Source organism: Carassius gibelio, chromosome B25 (assembly GCF_023724105.1).
Source record: "Carassius gibelio isolate Cgi1373 ecotype wild population from Czech Republic chromosome B25, carGib1.2-hapl.c, whole genome shotgun sequence".
NCBI classification, from domain to species: domain Eukaryota; kingdom Metazoa; phylum Chordata; class Actinopteri; order Cypriniformes; family Cyprinidae; genus Carassius; species Carassius gibelio.
In genome coordinates this window covers 21,897,094-21,917,701 of record NC_068420.1, presented here as the reverse complement: position 1 = coordinate 21,917,701, position 20,608 = coordinate 21,897,094, and the positions used below count along the sequence as shown (strand labels likewise).

Below are 20,608 nucleotides of genomic sequence, written 5' to 3'. Positions count from 1 at the left end.
AAAAAATTACATAAAGCTTTCGATATTAGTATAACAAAGATTGTTAATTTAAAATTAATTGTTAGTTTTTATTTATGGTCAAATTAAGTTGTAAAAAGCCAAACATATATATATATAGACCTACATTAAGTGACATTTTGGTTTATGTGTCTAAAGTCTTTACTGAATAAATATATTAAATATTTTTTTTCTTTGTGTGAGTGTTTGTTTCTGCAAAAAATAAGCGTATTAAATTTACAATAGAAGCTGAAATAGAAAAGCATGCTAATTAAAAAAAAAATGCATTTTATATGTAATTGTGTATGTAATTTTTGTGCGCCCGCTTGTGGTCATTATTCGACTTACAAAACACAAGTCTTTTTCTTCAGACGTACAAAATGTGCAGGGCTGGGGTGCTCCAGGACAGGGTTCAGAACCACTGCCCTACCCTAAATTATTAAACCAACTGGATTCGGTGTGATCTTCTACGTGGAATTTTCTCGAATTAATGAAATTAAATATTTGACCCCCACCGATATCCTACTCTATTGTCTCGTCCCAAGAGCCCATAATGCAAGTGAAAACTGATTACTTGAAGGTGTGTATGTTTGAAAAAACACTCAGTGCATCTAAGACTAATATAACATGACTCGTTCATATGTTTGCCAGTGGCTCTTTGTTGACAGCTCGATGTCAATACATGCTTTTTAGCAGCTGATGAGTGAAAGATGGGAGCGCGCAGGTGTGGAGCGCGCGGCTCACTCGCTGGACGGACGCGCGCCTTCTCTCGCGCCAGACTCCTCTTCGCGCTCTTTGTCATTTTCCAGCTTTCGAAGGTGAATTCTGACGGAATATTCTCCTTTATAGTTGAAAATATGTCGGCAAAATGGAAAACCGAAGAATCACAGAAGTCGAAGGAAAGGGAGTTTGAAAGGACATCTCAGTGACTGTGAATCAAGCTTTTAACTGATTGATTATTTGGCTGGTTTTTAGGTCGTCTACGAGGAATAAAACAGCATTCTTACCTGGTCCAAAAATACAGCTCAGGTTTCCACACTCAAGGAATATGCTGAAATATCACAAAACCAATTCAAATTAAGAGTTCTTTTTAATATCGAGTGGAATATAAATCTCTGGAGATGGATGTGATGAAGGAACGAGTTTTGGCCCCCGGTAGGGAACGACTGAGGAATCTGGCCGGGAAAACCCTGGGACACATGCACAGGTATAAACCCCTTCCATTCAATAAATCAGATTGTACAATAAACAATAAATACATCAAACGAATGATCTCTACAAAAACATTATTCGTTTATTATATCGAAGTAGGCTACAATTCATGTCTGACTGAGATTCAGATCATTTCCCCTACTTCTCTAGCTACAAAAGGATGGATATACATATCAAATAATTCATAATCATTCATCTATCTGTGAACTATCACATTCTTTTCGACATTTTTCGTTTGGAGAAAATACGACAGGAATGACTAGAGATCCAGAGCTGAGAGGATCCTCTGCCCACGGCGCTCCAGACTCAATCCATTATTCATCAACAGTCCCTTTCATTTAATTATTAGTATTGATATCGGGATGTTTTATTTATATTGAGTGAACAATACAAAATAATACTAATAATAATAATGATTTAGCTTACAATCCGATTTCATATTTGAAAATAATTAATATATTTTTCGTTTGCCTTTTCAAAATCGTCTAAATTCGTTGTGTGTTATGAAAACTGTGTTTTTTTTTAATTATTATTATTTTTTTTTTTTTTCTGTATATCGCATGTAGGCCAGAGATGATGAAAGGCTCAGAGTCAGAACGGAGCAGTGAATGGTTTACATCACGGGGGGCAAAATACATAAATCTTCACTTTGATCCGCTGCACAACGGTTAATAACATGCTATATAAAATAAAACGTCATATAAAACTAGATGTTGTATTTTTCGTGTCGTGTAATATGTTATTAAGATGTTTAAACTTTTATACCGTAGCCTATATCAATATCTTGAAGCAGCCATAAAATATGTCATCAACGAAAAAAAATAAAAATACCAAGATATGGCCACGTCTGCTTTTATATTTCGATAAAACTGCTGCAATGCGCTTCAAATAACTCGGTTTGCCCAGTCGTGACCAAACAGATGAGAACAGAGATATTTCTGCCATCCCTGTCGTTTTCTGAAGGATTGATGAATTTAGCCTAATTATTAAATACATCAAAACATCTTTGATAACACCCTCATCGCAGACTCAGTGCGACTTTGTGTCAGACAGCAGACTTTGTATCTATTAGCAAACAGATAGTACTGGGTTTTTTATTTATTTATTTATTTATTTATTTATTTATTTATTTAATATATTTATGTATTTATTGTTTGGCTGCATCAATCAAATTATTCTTTCTACGATCTTTCTATGTATTGTTTTCGTCAAAGCTAAAGGGAGGTGTTTGTGTGATGATCGAATAGTCAAATGTTCTTAATAATTTGTTTGTTTTAACAGGCTTCCTATAAACTAATGATGCCAGGACGCTCCAAAAAGAAAATTAAAACTGAATAACACTGGTGCTATAAAGCCGCTGGCCCTGGGTGTCTGTGTGTTCTCAGGGTGATGGAGCGGAAGCAGGAGAATGCGGGTGAGGTGATGGAGCTGACGGAGGACGGGCGGCCCGCGCAGCTCCGGGAGAAGAAAGCGCCGCTGTGCGACTGCACGTGCTTCGGGCTCCCGCGCCGCTACATCATCGCCATCATGAGCGGCCTCGGCTTCTGCATCTCGTTCGGGATCCGCTGCAACCTCGGAGTCGCGATCGTCGGTATGGTCAACAACAGCACGGTTCACCGGGGCGGCAAGATCATCATCACGGAGGTGAGAGAGTCCGGGACAGAGCTTAGACAGTCCTGCAGAAGAAACTCTCACACACACAAACACTTCAATAAATAAATGCAACTCGATTCTTTCAAAGTTTTTAACGTGGTTTGTTTTAATTCTGTACGTTTATGAATGAACGGATGCATTGACCGTGCGCATTTGTCTCGTGTCTTCCCAAGAAAGCCAAGTTTAACTGGGACCCGGAGACGGTGGGGATGATCCACGGCTCGTTTTTCTGGGGTTATATCGTGACACAGATCCCGGGAGGATATATATGCTCGAGACTCGCGGCCAACAGGTCATCAACAATGCGCATTCATTTCCATGTGCTGCATTTCATTTCTTACTAGTCTATTTACTTAATAATGTTTGATTTGATTTTACATAGTGGTTTAAATCTGGCAACAGTATAAATGTTGTTTTGAGGGCAGATGATGTGGTCTGTGTGCTGTATCTGGTAGCCTGAATGCAGAAGAGCAGCCAGTGTGTCTCTGGAGAGCTCATTACCAGCACAGACTCTCTCTCTGATCAGAAACACAGACTGGTCTGTCTATGAATCCTCTGTGCTCACTTTGATCTGATCTGCAGGGTGTTCGGTGCTGCTATCCTGCTCACCTCCATGCTCAATATGTTCATCCCCTCTGCTGCTCGAGTGCACTACGGCTGTGTCATGTTCGTCAGGATCCTGCAGGGCCTCGTCGAAGTGAGACGCTCTCCTCTCTTTCAGTGCACACAGCATTTATTCATCTGCTGATTGGTTATTGAACAGATGTCAGCCCCGACAGAGCAGACAGATGTTGGCATATTACTGTCAGGGCAAGTTTCATTTAAACCCATCTCTTAGATTAGACTGAACAAAACCTGAGTTTACGATAAGTCACTTACAATGAAAGTCTATAAGACGAGACTTTATGCAAGGATGAATGTTAAAACATAATTGAAGTATAAAGTATAGCCATCATTTGAACACCAGTGACAGATGAGAGGAGAACAAAGAAACAGGCTTGAGATGTCCTGTCTCACTCAGACTGGACTCACTGTTGTAGCAGCTGCTTGCTGTCTTTGTCTTTGTGTGCTGCTCATCTCACTGTTGTTCACCACGAGTGTCGACTGCATGAATTAAAAGCCATTCGAGGTTTTATTGTACGCACAGTAGCTTGTGTTGAGTGTGTTGACTCTCCTCCGCTGACCGCAGCAATTTGTGTCTATCAGTGACCGATTGTGTGAGAATTAGCTGCTAATGAAGATTTAATGAGTGTTTGAGGTGAAGCAGATCTGATCAGACTGCGTTTGTGCAAGTCTGCATGGGTCATTAATCCTTATTTGAAATGCACTGTATGTGTTAGTGTTCATTTGTTAAAGGTTGGACTGCTCTCTGTATTTTATGACCCATGGAAGGTATTTCTTGTAACATTTTACATGTTTTATTACATAAATGTAAATATGTAAATTACATAATATACACACCCACATACATTTTGATATATATATATATATATATATATATATATATATATATATATATATATATATATATATATATTTATATATTAGTGATGTCAAATAATTAATTTGCGACTGATCACATCCAAAATAAAAGGTTTTGTTTATGTAATATATGTGTGTACAGTAAATAGTAATTATGTATACAAGTACACACACATACATACTTTACATATTTAGAAAATATAGAAATGTATATATTTATAAAATTTATATATATATATATATATATATATATATATATATATATATATAATTACAGTACACACACATATATTACATAAAAAGTTTTATTTTGGATGTGATAAATCGCAAATTAATTGTTTGACATCACTAATATATATATATATATATATATATATATATATATATATATATATATATATATATATACAGTACAGACCAAAAGTTTGGACACACCTTCTCATTCAAAGAGTTTTCTTTATTTTCATGACTATGAACATTTTAGATTCACACTGAAGGCATCAAAAAATGAATTAACACATGTGGAATTATATATGGAACTAGATAAAAAAGTTCGTCAAGACAAACTTTAAGTTGGCTTGAGAAAGCCTGACCAGAAAGTCTGAAAAAGTTTGAAAAGTTTGAAAAGTTTGAAAAGATTGAAAAGTTTAAGTTTAAAAAGTTTTAAGTTTGATGGTTTTCAGTCTGAGATAGATAGATAGAGAGATAGATAGATAGATAGATAGATAGATAGATAGATAGATAGACAGTCAGTAGATAGATAGATAGTTAGATAGATATATAGGTAGATAGATAGTTTGAAAATGTGAAAAGTTTAAAAAGTTTAAAAAGATTTAAGTTTAAGAAGTATACAAATGACAGTGATTAACATATTGTTAGCATTACAAGCAAGTGACTATCATGTGACAAGCATGTACTTAGCATGATTAGCAAGGTATCTAGCATGTCGCTAGCATAATTTGCAAGTGACTAGCCATGTCGTTAGCATGATTAGCAAGTTACTAGCATGTCGCTAGCATGATTAGCAAGTTACTAGCATGTCGCTAGCATGATGTTAACATGATTAGCATGTTTCTAGCATGCGACTAGCATGTTGCTAACATGATTTTAACATGATTAGCATGCGACTAGCATGTTGCTAGCATTATTTTAGCATGATTAGCATGTTGCTAACATGATTTTAGCATGATTAGCATGCGACTAGCATGTTGCTAGCATGATTTTAGCATGATTAGCATGTTGCTAGCATGATTTTAGCATGATTAGCATGCGACTAGCATGTTGCTAGCATGAATTTTAGCATGACTAGCATGTTGCTAGCATGATTTTAGCATGATTAGCATGCGACTAGCATGTTGCTAGCATGATTTTAGCATGATTAGCATGTTGCTAGCATGATTTTAGCATGATTAGCATGTTGCTAGCATGATTTTAGCATGATTAGCATGCGACTAGCATGTTGCTAGCATGATTTTTAGCATGACTAGCATGTTGCTAGAATGATTTTAGCATGATTAGCATGCGACTAGCATGTTGCTAGCATGATTTTAGCATGATTAGCATGTTGCTAGCATGATTTTAGCATGATTAGCATGTTGCTAGCATGATTTTAGCATGATTAGCATGCGACTAGCATGTTGCTAGCATGATTTTAGCATGATTAGCATGTTGCTAGCATGATTTTAGCATGATTAGCATGTTGCTAGCATGATTTTAGCATGATTAGCATGCGACTAGCATGTTGCTAGCATGATTTTTAGCATGACTAGCACGTTGCTAGCATGATTTTAGCATGATTAGCCTGCGACTAGCATATTGCTAGCATGATTTTAGCATGATTAGCATGTTGCTAGCATGATTTTAGCATGATTAGCATGTTGCTAGCATGATTTTAGCATGATTAGCATGATTAGCATGTTGCTAGCATGATTTTAGCATGATTAGCATGTTGCTAGCATGATTTTAGCATGATTAGCATGCGACTAGCATGTTGCTAGCATGATTTTTAGCATGACTAGCATGTTGTTAGGATAGATAGATAGATAGATAAGTTTGAATAGATGATAGATAGATAGATAGATAGATAGATAGATAGATAGATAGATAGATAGATAGATAGATGAGTTTGAATATAGATAGATAGATAGATAGATGAGTTTGAATATAGATAGATAGATGAGTTTGAATATAGATAGATAGATAGATAGATAGATAGATAGATAGATAGATGAGTTTGATAGATAGATAGATAGATAGATAGATAGATAGATAGATAGATAGATAGATAGATAGATGAGTTTGATGATAGATAGATAGATAGATAGATAGATAGATAGATAGATAGATAGATAGATAGATTAGTTTTAATATAGATAGATAAGTTTGATAGATAGATAGATAGATAGATAGATAGATAGATAGATAGATAGATAGATAGATTAGTTTTAATATAGATAGATAGATGAGTTTGAATATAGATAGATAGATAGATGAGTTTGATTATAGATAGATGAGTTTGATTATAGATAGATAGATAGATTAGTTTTAATATAGATAGATGAGTTTGATAGATAGATAGATAGATAGATAGATAGATAGATAGATAGATAGATAGATAGATAGATAGATAGATAGATAGAGTTTGAATATAGATAGATAGATGAGTTTGAATGAGTTTGAATGGGTTAGTAATAGTACATAGGTTAGTCTGATTGAGTCTAATGGGCTTCAGTGTGTTTAGATTTGAATTTTTGACAGTTGGAGTTCACGGAATGTTCAGATGAGCAGAGGCTTTTCAATGCAAGTCTATGGGATTTTTATGATTTTTAATCTTCAGTTTTATGAAAAGTATAAGTCCGATCAGTTAGAAAAGATATAGCACACCCGGCGAGATTAGTCTGAAGAGCTGGTCCGAGTTTGGAGTCTGTAGAGTTAAAGCTCTAGGAGGAGTTAGAGTCAGAAAATTTAGTCTCAGAAGAATAATAATAACTAGAATTTAAAGTTAGTGAACTAACTTTGATGTTGGCTTGGCCATCTTGGCCATGGAGCAAAAGAGCCAAAGTACTTGTGTGCCCAACATTGAGTTGCCCCGCTGCAAAATTAATACACATAATAATGCCATAAAAAAATACACCTGCAACAGTCTTTTTCCATGCTCCCTTGCTGTTTTCTTTTTTTTAATAAAAAGCCTGGGCTATGATAACAGCTATGACAGGGTTGTCTAGCTGGATGTGAAATAAGTCATGCCTATTTTTCTCATGTATGTATTTCACAGTCCTGCCACCGTTGCGTTGTGGGCAACGACACACAAGATTACTGAAACAATGCATTTTAAATCAAGGAGATCATAAGGGGTCCAAGCACAATGGTTTGTATAGATGATGCAGTTACACACTGTTTAAAATTGTTTAATTTGTACTGTATGTTCATTCTATTTATTTATTTGTGCTATTTACATAATGTTTACTTTTTTTAAGTTTGTTTTTGTTAATGTAAAATAGCACTGCATAGCCTTCACTGTAAGATAAAATACACAATCAAACCAAAATGTATTCAGACACCTTCAACATTTCTCACATAATCACAGTTTATTTGCTGTAGTTTAGAAACTGGTAATAATATATGACAATAACTCAGAACAAATTCATCTTGATAATTTCGGATAACTTTGATAAAAAGATATGTAATGGAATCAACCAAAACTTCAGACTGTCAGTATGACAATATTTACACAACTATCAATACTTTGTTGAACAGTTACCAAGCAAGAAATGCTTAATTTGGTTCAGTCTGTGGTGTGAAAAGGTTGCATTAACAATTAAAGAAAGAAACACTTAAGCAAAACATGGGCAGGTCCTTAATTATTATTTTTTTAAATCAATTTCACTGGTAGCCTACTGTATGAAGAATTAGTGGGTATAATATTTCACAGATCACTATTTTGCCATACTCACTTACATAAATGAACTAGTGGCCTGCACCCACTAGTAAAACAATTCTATCTTATTTTTGGATTGACTTTGGATAAATTCTTGTACTACAAGGTAATTCAGTCAAGAGCAGTGAGTGATTTACTTTCATTTTCATACATTAAAGACTCTGACAGCAGAGCTAGTAAATTAGGCGCGGTCCCTTTAAGAGACAAACGCATCCATTATGATGATACACATCCGATTTTTTTTTTGCAAATCTTTACTTTCACTTAAGACATAACCACATACTTATTCGAACACACTTTCCAACACGGGTATTTCGACATATTTTGTATGTATTTGTTGTCGGTACAAAAGCAAGAAGACTTTGAGACGCGTCTCTGCTTGCTCCCTGAACAACACCGCGCTGCTGAATTGAGCTCTTTTGCTTTTCGCTCTTTTTTCTGTTTATTTAAACTGCGATTTGAATTTGTTCGTTCAGGTCCAGGAGGAAGTGAACATCCTGAACGACAGCTCTGTTCAGTGTTGACGCGCGGCTCTCTCTCGTGCACACGCGCCATCAGCTGCTCAGTCCAGTTTCCCGCAGTGCGGGGCTGAAGCGCGAGTTTACTGTGACGTTCCGCCTGATGATTCAGTTAGAAACCAGCTAAGACCAGCGTGACAGTGGCCAAAACTACTTTAAAACCATTTAATATATTATTCAAATTGTTTTGTGCCGTTTCGCTGCAGTGTTTTAATGTGAAAGGCTGTAAATGTGTACTTCAAGTGTTCAGAGGAATACGTCGCGAGCTCGCTGTGATGTTCAGCCTGATGATTCAGTTAGAAACCAGCTAAGACCAGCGTGACAGTGGCCAAAACTACTTTAAAACCATTTAATATATTATTCAAATTGTTTTGTGCCGTTTCGCTGCAGTGTTTTAATGTGAAAGGCTGTAAATGTGTACTTCAAGTGTTCAGAGGAATACGTCGCGAGCTCGCTGTGATGTTCAGCCTGATGATTCAGTTAGAAACCAGCTAAGACCAGCGTGACAGTGGCCAAAACTACTTTAAAACCATTTAATATATTATTCTAATTGTTTTGTGCCGTTTCGCTGCAGTGTTTTAATGTGAAAGGCTGTAAATTCTCTGTGGACTTCAAGTGTTCAGAGAAATACATTGCCAGCTCGCGAGCAGTTGGCTGCCGCGAATATATCATGTTATTACTTTAAACAGTTCAGAAACATCTCAATTTAGCTCTTGGTGTGTTCTAACGTGTGGATTGCGTGCAATAGCGTTTTTAAAATGTCTTAAATAGGAATGAATTCGCTTGTTGTCGGCTCCGTGTAGACAGCCTGAGCTGAGCAGCAGTGATTCTTCTCTCGTCTGACTGCTCCCCTCCCCTAAATGTCATTGCAACTGTAGGGGCGCAATTTTTCTCAGACAATGTAAGTCTATGGGTAATGAATTTTGACATTTAAAAATTAATAAAAAAAAAACTTTAAGTCTGATCAGTCTGAAAAGATATAGCACACACCACCGCTCTATCCCGCAGGTGTCTGCCGAGTTTGGGGCTTGTGGCTTTAAAGCCCTAGGAGGAGTAGCGTTCAGAATTTCTGTCAGAAAAATAATAATAAGAAAAAGAAGAAGAAGAAGTTTAAATAGCATAACAGTATGTTGGCTTGTTGCCAAGCCAACATAATAATAAGTTTAAATAGAATATCAGTAAGTTGGCTCTCTCAAGCCAACTTAATTATATACATAACAAAAAAGTGTGAAACAACTGAAAATATGTCATATTGTAGGTTCTTCAAAGTAGCCACCTTTTGTTTTGATTACTGCTTTGCACACTCTTGGCTTTCTCTTGATGAGCTTCAAGAGGTAGTCTCCTGAAATGGTCTTCCACAGTCTTGAAGGAGTTCCCAGAGAGATGCTTAGCACTTGTTGGCCCTTTTGCCTTCTGTCTGCGGTCCAGCTCACCCCTAAACCATCTGGATTGGGTTCAGGTCTGGTGACTGTGGAGGCCAGGTCATCTGGTGCAGCACCCCATCACTCTCCTTCTTGCTCAAATAGCCCTTGATGCCTTCAGTGTGACTCTACAATTTTCATAGTCATGAAAATAAAGAAAACTCTTTGAATGAGAAGGTGTGTCCAAACTTTTGGTCTGTACTGTATATATAGGTCTCAATTGGCAATTACAAATGAGTGTTAAAAGTGGAAATTTATTAGGATTAGGCATAATTTATGTATTCAGAATTATTCGTAAAAAAGTCTTTAAGAATCAAACAATTTGCAAGTTGTTTCACAAAACTATTTTTGTCAAAAATTTGTAAGAAAACTTAATAAAATTAGTAAGAAAATAGACAAAAGAAATGTATTTATTTGAGCAAATATGAAACAGCACAGTGTCATTAAAAAAGAATTAATAATAATAATAATAAAAAAATAAATAAGTAAAATAAAAGCAATTACTGTCGGTTTGACATGTTTCTGTGTCCAGGGTGTGACCTACCCAGCATGCCATGGGATTTGGAGCAAGTGGGCTCCGCCCCTCGAGAGAAGTCGCTTAGCAACTACCTCTTTTTGTGGTAAATACAATTTCCCTTTCTAAAAGTCCCCCTAACAGAGAAATCCCAGAATAAAAGCTGTGCCCCTGTTTCAGGGTCGTACGCGGGCGCTGTGGTGGCCATGCCGCTGGCTGGGATATTAGTGCAGTACTCAGGCTGGTCTTCTGTCTTCTACATATACGGTGGGCTTGTGATCTTGAAATGATAACAGACTCTTCTTTTTTGCCCGTTTGATTCCTTGACTCTTGTTTTCTCTGTGTTGGGTCGCAGGCAGCTTTGGGATCGTCTGGTACATGTTTTGGATTCTGGTTTCCTATGAGAGCCCAGCAGATCATCCCACCATTACTGATGAAGAGAGGACTTACATTGAGGAGAGTATTGGAGAAAGTGCCAATCTAATGGGGGCGACTGAGGTACGGTCCCTAGTGTGGGCAAATCTGAAGGTCCCATGAAATCACATTTTTCAGCTAAAGTCATCGTTGATTCAGTGATGTCATCATCCAGCTCAGTTCAGTTGAAATGCAATCAAGTATCACTGGAAATAAAAATTATTAGGGCCAAAAAGAAAATGCCCAGCAAGGATGCATTCAATTGATTAAATGTTATATTAAAGATATTTATAATGCTGTTCATTTGAGCTTTTTAGATTAAAAAAAAAAAAAAAAAAAAAAAAAAAACACTGGAAAAAAATGGCTTCCACCAAAAAAAACCTGTTTTCAACATTGATAATAATCAGAAATGTTTCTTGAGCTGCAAATCAGTATATCAGAATGATTTCTGAAAGATCGTGTGAATAGATTAATGATGTTGAAAATTCATCTACACATCAAAGGAATAAATTACATTTTAAAATATATTCACACAGAAAACGTCCCAGGTTACGTATGTAACCATGGTTCCTCGAAAGGGAACGAGACGCTGCATCCGAAAACGTTAAGGGGAACGCCCTTCAGCGTGACCAGCTCTGAATAATATGTATAATCAGTTTTATGAATGGGCGGGACGTCAAAGGCGGGTGACGTAGCGAGGTGGAACGAGCATTAGCTTCTATGAATGAAGGAACTCAAGATGCATTCGAAAATGCTAAGGGAACAAAAATGCCCACGCCGCTGGACTTGGAAGTCCCTGCCTAGTGTGTATACAGAAGCACAGCTAAGGCAAGAGAATAGAAGAGCTGGGAGTGGCTTGCAGATCTAGACCATAAAATCTGACAAATGTGAGAGGCGTGGACCATCCAGCTGAGTTGCAGATGTCCTGCATGGACACACCTGACAAGAAGGCCTTGGAAGCCGCCATACTGCAGGTTAAGTGAGCCTTGACTCCCAACGGTGAAGGGAGATCAGAGGACTCATAGGCAAGAGTAATAGCATCCACGATCAACCGACTGAGGGTCTGTTTTGTGGCTGGAAGACCTCTCATAGGGGGACCATAGCATACTAGGAGTTGGTCCACCTTTCTCCACATGGCAGCTCTGTGGACGTATGCATCCAGTGCTCGCACTGGACACATACAATTTAGCTTCTGCTGGTCTGGCTCCCTGAAGGAAAGGGGGGCTGAAAGCCTGCAGTACGATAGGCTGTGGGGTAACTGAGGGAACCTTCGGGACATACCCCGCTCGAGGGTAGAGAAACACTCTGGCCATGCCGGGTGCAAAGTCTTAATAGGAAGGGGTCACTGAGAGGGCCTGAAGGTCCCCAACTCTCTTTAGAGAAGCGATAGCTAGAAGAAAGGCAGTTTTAATAGTGAGATATCGATCAGCAATTTCTTCTATAGGCTTGAAAGGAGGCTTGCAAAGAGCTTCTAGTACCAAAGCCAGGTCCCATGTGAGGACAGGAGATCGTACCGGAGGCCTGAGCCTAAGCGCACCGCGGAGGAAACGTAAGTGGAGTGAGTCAACCCTGCGGAGAAACGGGACTGCAGGAATTCCAGGACTGTACCAACTGGGCAGTTAACTGGGTCAAATTGGCGATCTCCGCACCAAGAAGTGAAAAGTTTCCACTTCAAGGCATACAGTTTCCTCGTTGATGGAGCTCTGGATTGTAGAATGGTCTCAACAACCTCGGTTGAGAGATCAGAAGCTACGAGATGTGCCCCCTCAGGGGCCACACCCATAACTTCCATAGCTCCGGGCGGGGGTGAAATATCGTGCCCTCTGCCTGTGAGAGGAGATCCTCACGGAGCGGGTTCAGATCTGAGAACCATACTCACCCCGGCCAGAACGGGGCTATTAATAGAAGACGGACCCCGTCCCGACACACTCTCGCCAGAACTCCCGGGAGCAGAGGGATCGGGGGAAAAGCATACAGCCGAAGCCTAGGCCAAGTCTGCACCAAAGCGTCCAGGACCAGAGGAGCTGGATGAACTAGAGAGAACCAAAGGAGACAGTGTGATGTCATCTGAGTCGCAAACAGATCCACCTGAGCCTGACCAAATATAGTCCATATGTGTCCCAGAACCAGGCCCTGAGACAAGAACGAAGGCTTCCCCCACATGTCTAAAGCACGTAGGCACCGCCACATGACCTTGATCGTGCGAAGTGGGTTTCCCCTCGGGGAGAACCCCTTGGTCTTGAGCCACCACTGTAGGGGTCTCATGTACAGCAGGCCAAGAGGTAAAACGTTGGACGCAGCTGCCATTAACCCCAATAGTTTCTGAAACTGCTTGACAGTGAGTGACTGGCCTACTCTGACTCTCTTGACTGACATGAGGATCAACTCGATACGAGCAGGGGACAGAGCTGTGGTTGAATCCCAAACCACACCCAGATAAGTGGTCCTCTGTAACGGAGAATGCACACTTTTCTTGGCGTTTAATCTTAACCCTAACTTTTTTATGTGGGCGAGAACGACATCTCGATGCCGAACCACCATCTGCTCTGATTGAGCCAAAATCAACTAATCGTCTATATAATTTAGTATGCGGATGCCCTGGAGTCGCAATGGAGCCAGCGCAGCATCCACACACTTTGTGAAAGTTTGGGGTGAGAGTGCTAGGCCAAAAGGAAGAACTCAATACTGGTAAGCTTCGCCCCTGAAAGCAAACCTTAGGAACTTCCTATGATTGGGAAGGATGGTGATATGAAAATAGAACAGGGTATTTACTTCCTGTTCCAATATCAGAGCCTGCTCGGGCCCACTAGTGTGGGAAACACCCTGTTGAAAGGTGGTGGCAGAGCGCTGAATTGAATTCGATAACCTTTTTCTACAGTCTGCAGGACCCAACTAGACACATTTGGCAGTAGCTTCCACACTGCTAAATAGTTTACTAAGGGAACCAGTCTCTCGAGGCTGGTCTCTGATGTACTTTGAGGCGCTAGCTCATTGCCCTGAAGCGGAGGACCGGCAGGAAACAACTGAACTAGCTGCTGTTGAGGGCTCTGAGAAGAGACAGACACCGTATAATGCGGTACACCCTGCTCTTCCCCAGTAGAGGTCACCCTCAGCGGTCCAGCTTTTTGATGTTGGTTGTCAGGACTGCTTTGTCGAGGGCTTCCTGGACTGAAGCACGACCCTCAGATCGGGCCATGTCTTAGAAGCCTCCTGCTTAAAGCGGCACCGACCTCGTTCCCGTTGCGGGGGAGCGCGAGAGGCAACACTCACTTTTTGCACCTCTCTGTATGAGGAGCTGGTAAACGGCCAGGGCTGCTCCCACCCAGCAGCCCCCTGAGTTAGAGAATTGCGAGGCAGGAACCACTGGAATGCTGCCACCTGTTTTGGAGCCTCCTGGTATCTGTCAACGACAGAATTGACGGCGTCCCCGAACAGACCAGAAGGCACAAGCCATAAGGCATCTTCCATAAGGAAGACCCTGTCTGATTTAAAAGATAAAGACAGGGTCTTCCTGCCTATGACGTCACCCCCATTCATAAAACTGATTACACATATTATTCAGAGCTGGTCACGCTGAAGTGCGTTCCCCTTAGCTTTTTCGGATGCAGCTCGAGTTCCTGAAGGGGAACTGTTTATTTGACATTTTATTAATATTTTACAATTTGTACAGTTTTGTTGGTATTTTTAATCAAATAAATGTAACCTTGGTGAACATAAAAGTCTTCATTAATAAGAGAGACAATGGAAGTAATTACAAAATCATGTTGGAAGGGCATTTAAAGCACCCTGTGAAATGATGGCTCAAGATCTCCAAGCTAGATATGTCCTATAGACTTTGCTGTCTCATTTTTCTTCTCCTACAGAAATTCAAGACACCCTGGAGGAAGTTCTTCACCTCCATGCCGGTCTATGCAATCATCGTGGCCAACTTCTGCAGGAGCTGGACCTTCTACCTGCTGCTCATCAGTCAGCCAGCGTACTTTGAAGAAGTGTTTGGCTTTGAAATCAGTAAGGTAAGAGAAGCAGCTGAACTGATTTGGGGGAAAATGTTTACATTACTCAAATCTCAGGCACGTCAGTGTGCTTTTGCATTTGCTTTATGTTCAATTCTTTCTCAGGCCTCATTTGAATCATTACTATCGGTCGTGTTTGACTGCTGTCATGCATTGAGTCACCCACATTGGATTGTATTTGAGATGTTGGCCATTCAGAAATGTGTGTTCACAGTGGCTAACATAAATAAAACCTGACACTGTTATTGATCTTCGACTTCTGAGCTGAGAGAGTGATATAAATCCTGCAGGCCTGACAGGTGTAATTGAACCACTGTTTGATTCTGCTGGTCAGAATGGCCTCAGCATGGGAGATTGGATTTGTTTAGTGGTTTTAACAGTCACGGCTCGTTTGGGATTTCAGTATAGTGATTTAGTGTTAGTACATAGTATTTCTAGTTTTTATTATGTAATATTTTTTAGCAATTTTATTTTAGAGCCACACATTTTGTGTCAAGTATGTAAAAAAATAGCATTGCAGAGGTTTGCATTGTTTTATTAGAATATCATCAAATGTAATCAAACAGACGGATGGAATACTATTATCAGCAACAATTATATGTTGTGATCAAACTTATAGCAATATTTGTTAGTTCTGTATGTTTAAGGGGTTGTCATCATCTGGGGTCTTCTGAGGGGTCAGCATCATCTCTTTTCAGGTGTTCGGTCATTTCAGATCTTCATAAGGGTTGGATTCAGGCTGAAGCTAGTGTAATTCCTAGTTACCTTAGTATGTCAGTCCCGTGGCAGAAACAGAAAAGCAAATAAGAGAAAAGTTAACACACTCTGTAAGCTTAGATAATTAAGAAATTTCATCTGGTCTTTTCAAAATATATAGTTTAGTATCATCAGCATAACAGTGGAAACTAATCCTGTATTTTCTTATAGTATTACCAAGGGGCAACATATATATTGAAAACCGCAGAGAGCCTAGGACAGATCCTTGTGGCTCTTCCTACTTTACTGGTGTTAATTGAGATCATTCCCCATTTTAATAGACAAAGTGATAATGATTGGACAGGTAGGATACCTTTTTAGTCTTGTAATCGATCTACGAGAATGTTATTATCTATAGTGTCGAACGCTGCATTAAGATCAATAAGATACAGCCTTGGTCTGAAGCATGAAGCAAGTCATTTGTAATTTTAACAAGTGCAGTTTCTGTGCTATGATGGGGCTGGAAACCCCCCATGAATTCTTAATAGACATCATCTTTTTGCAGGAAGGAGCATTATTGAGCAGATATTTTTTTTCTTAAAAGTCCACACAAATCATACAAATCACCATTACATTTTATTATATTAAAAAATGTGGCTCAGGGATTCTTCAACATTTTCCCTTTGTGTGCAATGAAAATACATAAAACATATGGGTCTATGTCAATTTTGTTTCCTTCCGAAATTGTCGAAGTTATGAGGACTGATGTCTTGTGTGGTGTTGTCAGGTCGGTATGGTCTCTGCTCTGCCTCACCTGGTCATGACCATCATAGTGCCAATCGGCGGTCAACTGGCTGACTTCCTGCGCAGCAAAAACATCTTATCCACCACCACCGTCAGGAAAATCATGAACTGTGGAGGTAAGAGTAACCACACTTTCATTAGAGAAATTGTATCTTGTATTTGGAATTAATACAATATACTTATGGTATGGTGTGACCTTTGACCCACACATCATTTGGTTATAGGGTTTGGAATGGAGGCCACTCTGCTGTTAGTGGTTGGTTTCTCTCACAGTAAAGGAGTGGCCATCTCATTTCTGGTGCTAGCTGTTGGTTTTAGCGGCTTTGCTATATCAGGTAAGACACTCACACACTGCCAGGCTTCATGATTTGAAATCCCATTCTGGTTTACTTGCATTCAACAATATAAAAATCAATTTCTCCCAATATTTCTGATTTCTTCTTTTATCCCGTCCCTGTTAAAGGTTTTAATGTCAACCACTTGGACATTGCGCCGAGGTACGCCAGCATACTGATGGGCATCTCTAATGGAGTGGGCACTCTCTCTGGTATGGTCTGCCCTCTGATTGTAGGTGCTATGACCAAAAACAAGGTGAGAAATCCTGAAATTAGCCCTACTTTCATTGTCAAATCTGTTTATTGTTACCTGAACTGTAAAAATTGGAGCTGCTGATTAATGGCCAATCACAAGTTGATGGGCCATTAACTTCTGCCAACGAAGCGGGCTATTTGCACTTTAGTGTAAATAGACACTCTGAATATTTATTGTTGCATGACACATGCTGTTTTCAAATATTGTAGAAAGCATACAGTGAATCTCCTTTCTGTGCGGTCTGTGATGGGCGGTGGACAGGCATTTCATTCTAACACATAGCCACTAAGAATTACAGAATAAGAGACCATGAGTTTGACTTGAGTTTGATCCATGAGTTTGTCTTTTCTCGCCCGTCAGACGCGTGAGGAATGGCAGAACGTGTTCCTGATCGCCGCGCTGGTGCATTACGGCGGCGTGGTCTTCTACGGGATTTTCGCGTCTGGTGAGAAGCAGCCGTGGGCCGATCCGGAGGAGACCAGCGAGGAGAAGTGTGGCTTCATCGATGAAGACGAGTTAGCGGAGGAGACCGGTGACATCACGCTGAGCCACGCTCCTTTCGGGGGCCCCGCCAAAACATATGGGGCCACGACCCAGCTGAACGGGGGATGGGCGAAAGGATGGGAGAAAACTGAGGAATACATCCAGGAGGACGCCGAGCAGACGTATAGAGGAGAACGGTACTCCTAGAGTCAAAGGACATCTTTAAAAAAAAAAAAGTCAAAGTAAAAAGCGATATATTATAGACACTGTACTGAACACACACAGCTACAGGAGTCAGAGATGTTTCTGAAAAGAGTCTTTATCCAGTCTGAAAGAGAAGATATTTAATGAGAATAATGTTTTCAGAGATATTTGATTAGAATATACTGGTAATTATATGAAAAGGTCATATTTAGGATTATATAAAGAATATATATGGCTATGTAAATGTTTCCTTTAAAAATACAGATATGTTGAGTTATTACTGTGGTTTATGACATTTAATCAACTGACAATATTTAATAGCACAGACATCTGTAATCCAAGCACAGGTCTTGGCTGTTGTTTTGCAGGTTTAGACTAGTTTTATGTCAGGTGAGTAGTTTAGTTTAATCGGTCAGGACCAGTTAGAGTAGTGTAGGGTAGTTTAGATCAATGTGGTTTTGTTTCACACTCTGGTTTACAGAGCTCTCGCCATTGACCTTACAGAAAATATGCAACATTTGGGTTATTTAGCTATATTAGATAAATGAAAACTTACAAATAATGCTGTTTATCAGTATGTACTGTATTACACATTATGAACTAGTCCCTTTTTTGGGACATAAACTTAGAAGATAGAGCAAAAAAGACATTTACTGTTTGATGCAGAAAGAATCTAAAATAGCACAAATTTGCAAAACACACCTGCTATATCAGAATGAGGATGTGTATTAAAATAAGTGTGAAGTATCTTGATAAACCTTTAAATGTTGAAACGTCCTACTTGAGAACTTTTTAAAGTGCAATCTTGTATAAGTTTGGTTCAGCTATAGTTACATCAACAATACATTCACGTGTGTGCTTGGCGATACAGTCCTGTATTTGAAGTGGTATTAAGCTGGTCTTCATTTGACATGATCCATTTCAACCAATATATAATGACACAATGGTCCTTTTCTAAGACACTTTGAATGCACTGACATGTTGTTAATGGGGAAAACAATTCAGTTCTATCTTCAGTATGTGTTTTAACATGGATTTACTGTTTCTGTGAGACTGTTGTGAATCTGGGTCGGTGATATCTGTGCTTACTGTTCTTAATGGCCCATATCTATCATAGAAACTGGCATTCAAAAATGAGGCTGTCCAATTGGGATGCATATTGTGCCATTGAGATCATTCCATGCATATGGTCGGATCCTGATCATCTTATGTATTTAAGTGTTGCCGTGCAAAGCTGATGTAATATGTTACGTGAATATCACAAAACCTGTCAGGATGTGCAGGTTCAGTCTCACCAAAAAATATCATTTATGTTGCATTAAGAAAATTAAGCTTGCTTTTAGGACCATTAAATTATTATTTGTTACTTTTTAGATACATGTACCCCCCCCCCCCCACACAAAAATAAATAAATAAAATAAATAAATAATAATAATAATAAAATAATAATAATAATTAAATAAATAAAAATAAAACATGAGAATAAAATACAATAAAATGAATGAATGAATAAATAAATACTATAAAATCTGTCAATGTAATAATAATAATAATAATAATAATGGTCCAAAAGCTTGCTTTTCTTTGAAAATTGTGCATGTTTTTTTTTTTTTTTTTTTTTTTTGGGGATTCTTCATTCTTGACACAAACCAGTGTGTTGTGTTAAGTCAACCAGCAGTAATTAAAGATGATGTGTCAAAGTCTTGAAAGAATTAAAAAACCTGTTAAGAACATGTTCTGCAATAATTGACTGATGACATCAGCAATCTTGTTATATTCAACATCTGGTTCATTCAAGAAATCTGACCTGTGTCTAGTGTCTTACTGAAGCATCAGAATCAGCTTCTGTTTGTTCTGGTCCAAAACTTCAGAGGATTGGAATCTGAGCCATGCTTTAATTTGTTCTGAAACTCAGCTAGATGTTTTCTGGATTTGTGTAGGTTGTGAGGAAATGTATCACAAACCTAAAGCTCTTCTCATGGCCTCTTGCCTGAGACTGAAGTGCACAAGTGATTGTTATATTCTTGTTGTGTCAAAACAAACGATTTGTTGATGTCAAAAAGTGTTAAACTGTACAAATTGCTCACTGAGTGTGATTTTATATACAGTTATTCAAATCAAGACTTTATTATGTCTTTCCTTTGATTTTTGCGACTGGTGGACCAAAATGTAAAAGCAAATTTCTGGTTTTGAAACGATAAGAGTTGATGTTCTTTATAGAGTGTGATGATTATTTTTGCATGATATAGTTATTAAACTCAAACTGGGCATTGACTGAAGTGGTTGTGTCTCTCTTTGTGAAGATCTAACAGACATGTTTGTGAGGTTCTCTAACAAACATCAGCTTGATAAAGTTCAGTTAGACTTCACAATAAATATGAATGTAGATTCAGTTCACACTGGCGTTTATTCTTTTGAAGTATATCTCCATAAAATGTACTCTTTTAAAACTTTTCAGATGGCAAGAACACAATCAAGGGTTTGTGGAAGTGACGCTCCATCATGCCTCCTCTAATGTACTTATTCAGAAAGTATTTAATATCCATCAAATTCTCAGTCAGGATATCTCTAATGTGGAAACCTCATCTAAAATAGTAGATCGATTTGACTCATTACACCAGTGGATCTGATTAAGGTAAATGACCTACAAAGGACAAATTACCACCAGC

The 20,608-nt window shown here is 38.8% G+C and overlaps 1 protein-coding gene across 1 annotated transcript; it reads left to right on the top strand.

Annotated features, from left to right (window-relative positions):
• The first annotated feature begins 739 nt into the window (after positions 1-739).
• Positions 740-19,336, top strand: LOC128014360 (vesicular glutamate transporter 2.2-like). Its single transcript, XM_052597929.1, has 12 exons — positions 740-1,204; positions 2,595-2,853; positions 3,036-3,154; positions 3,445-3,559; positions 10,753-10,840; positions 10,915-11,001; positions 11,090-11,232; positions 15,012-15,161; positions 16,645-16,777; positions 16,886-16,996; positions 17,125-17,252; positions 17,613-19,336. The coding sequence occupies exons 1-12, from the start codon at positions 1,119-1,121 to the stop codon at positions 17,940-17,942; spliced, it is 1,749 nt and encodes a 582-aa protein (XP_052453889.1). The 5' UTR covers positions 740-1,118; the 3' UTR covers positions 17,943-19,336.
• The last annotated feature ends 1,272 nt before the right edge of the window (positions 19,337-20,608 follow it).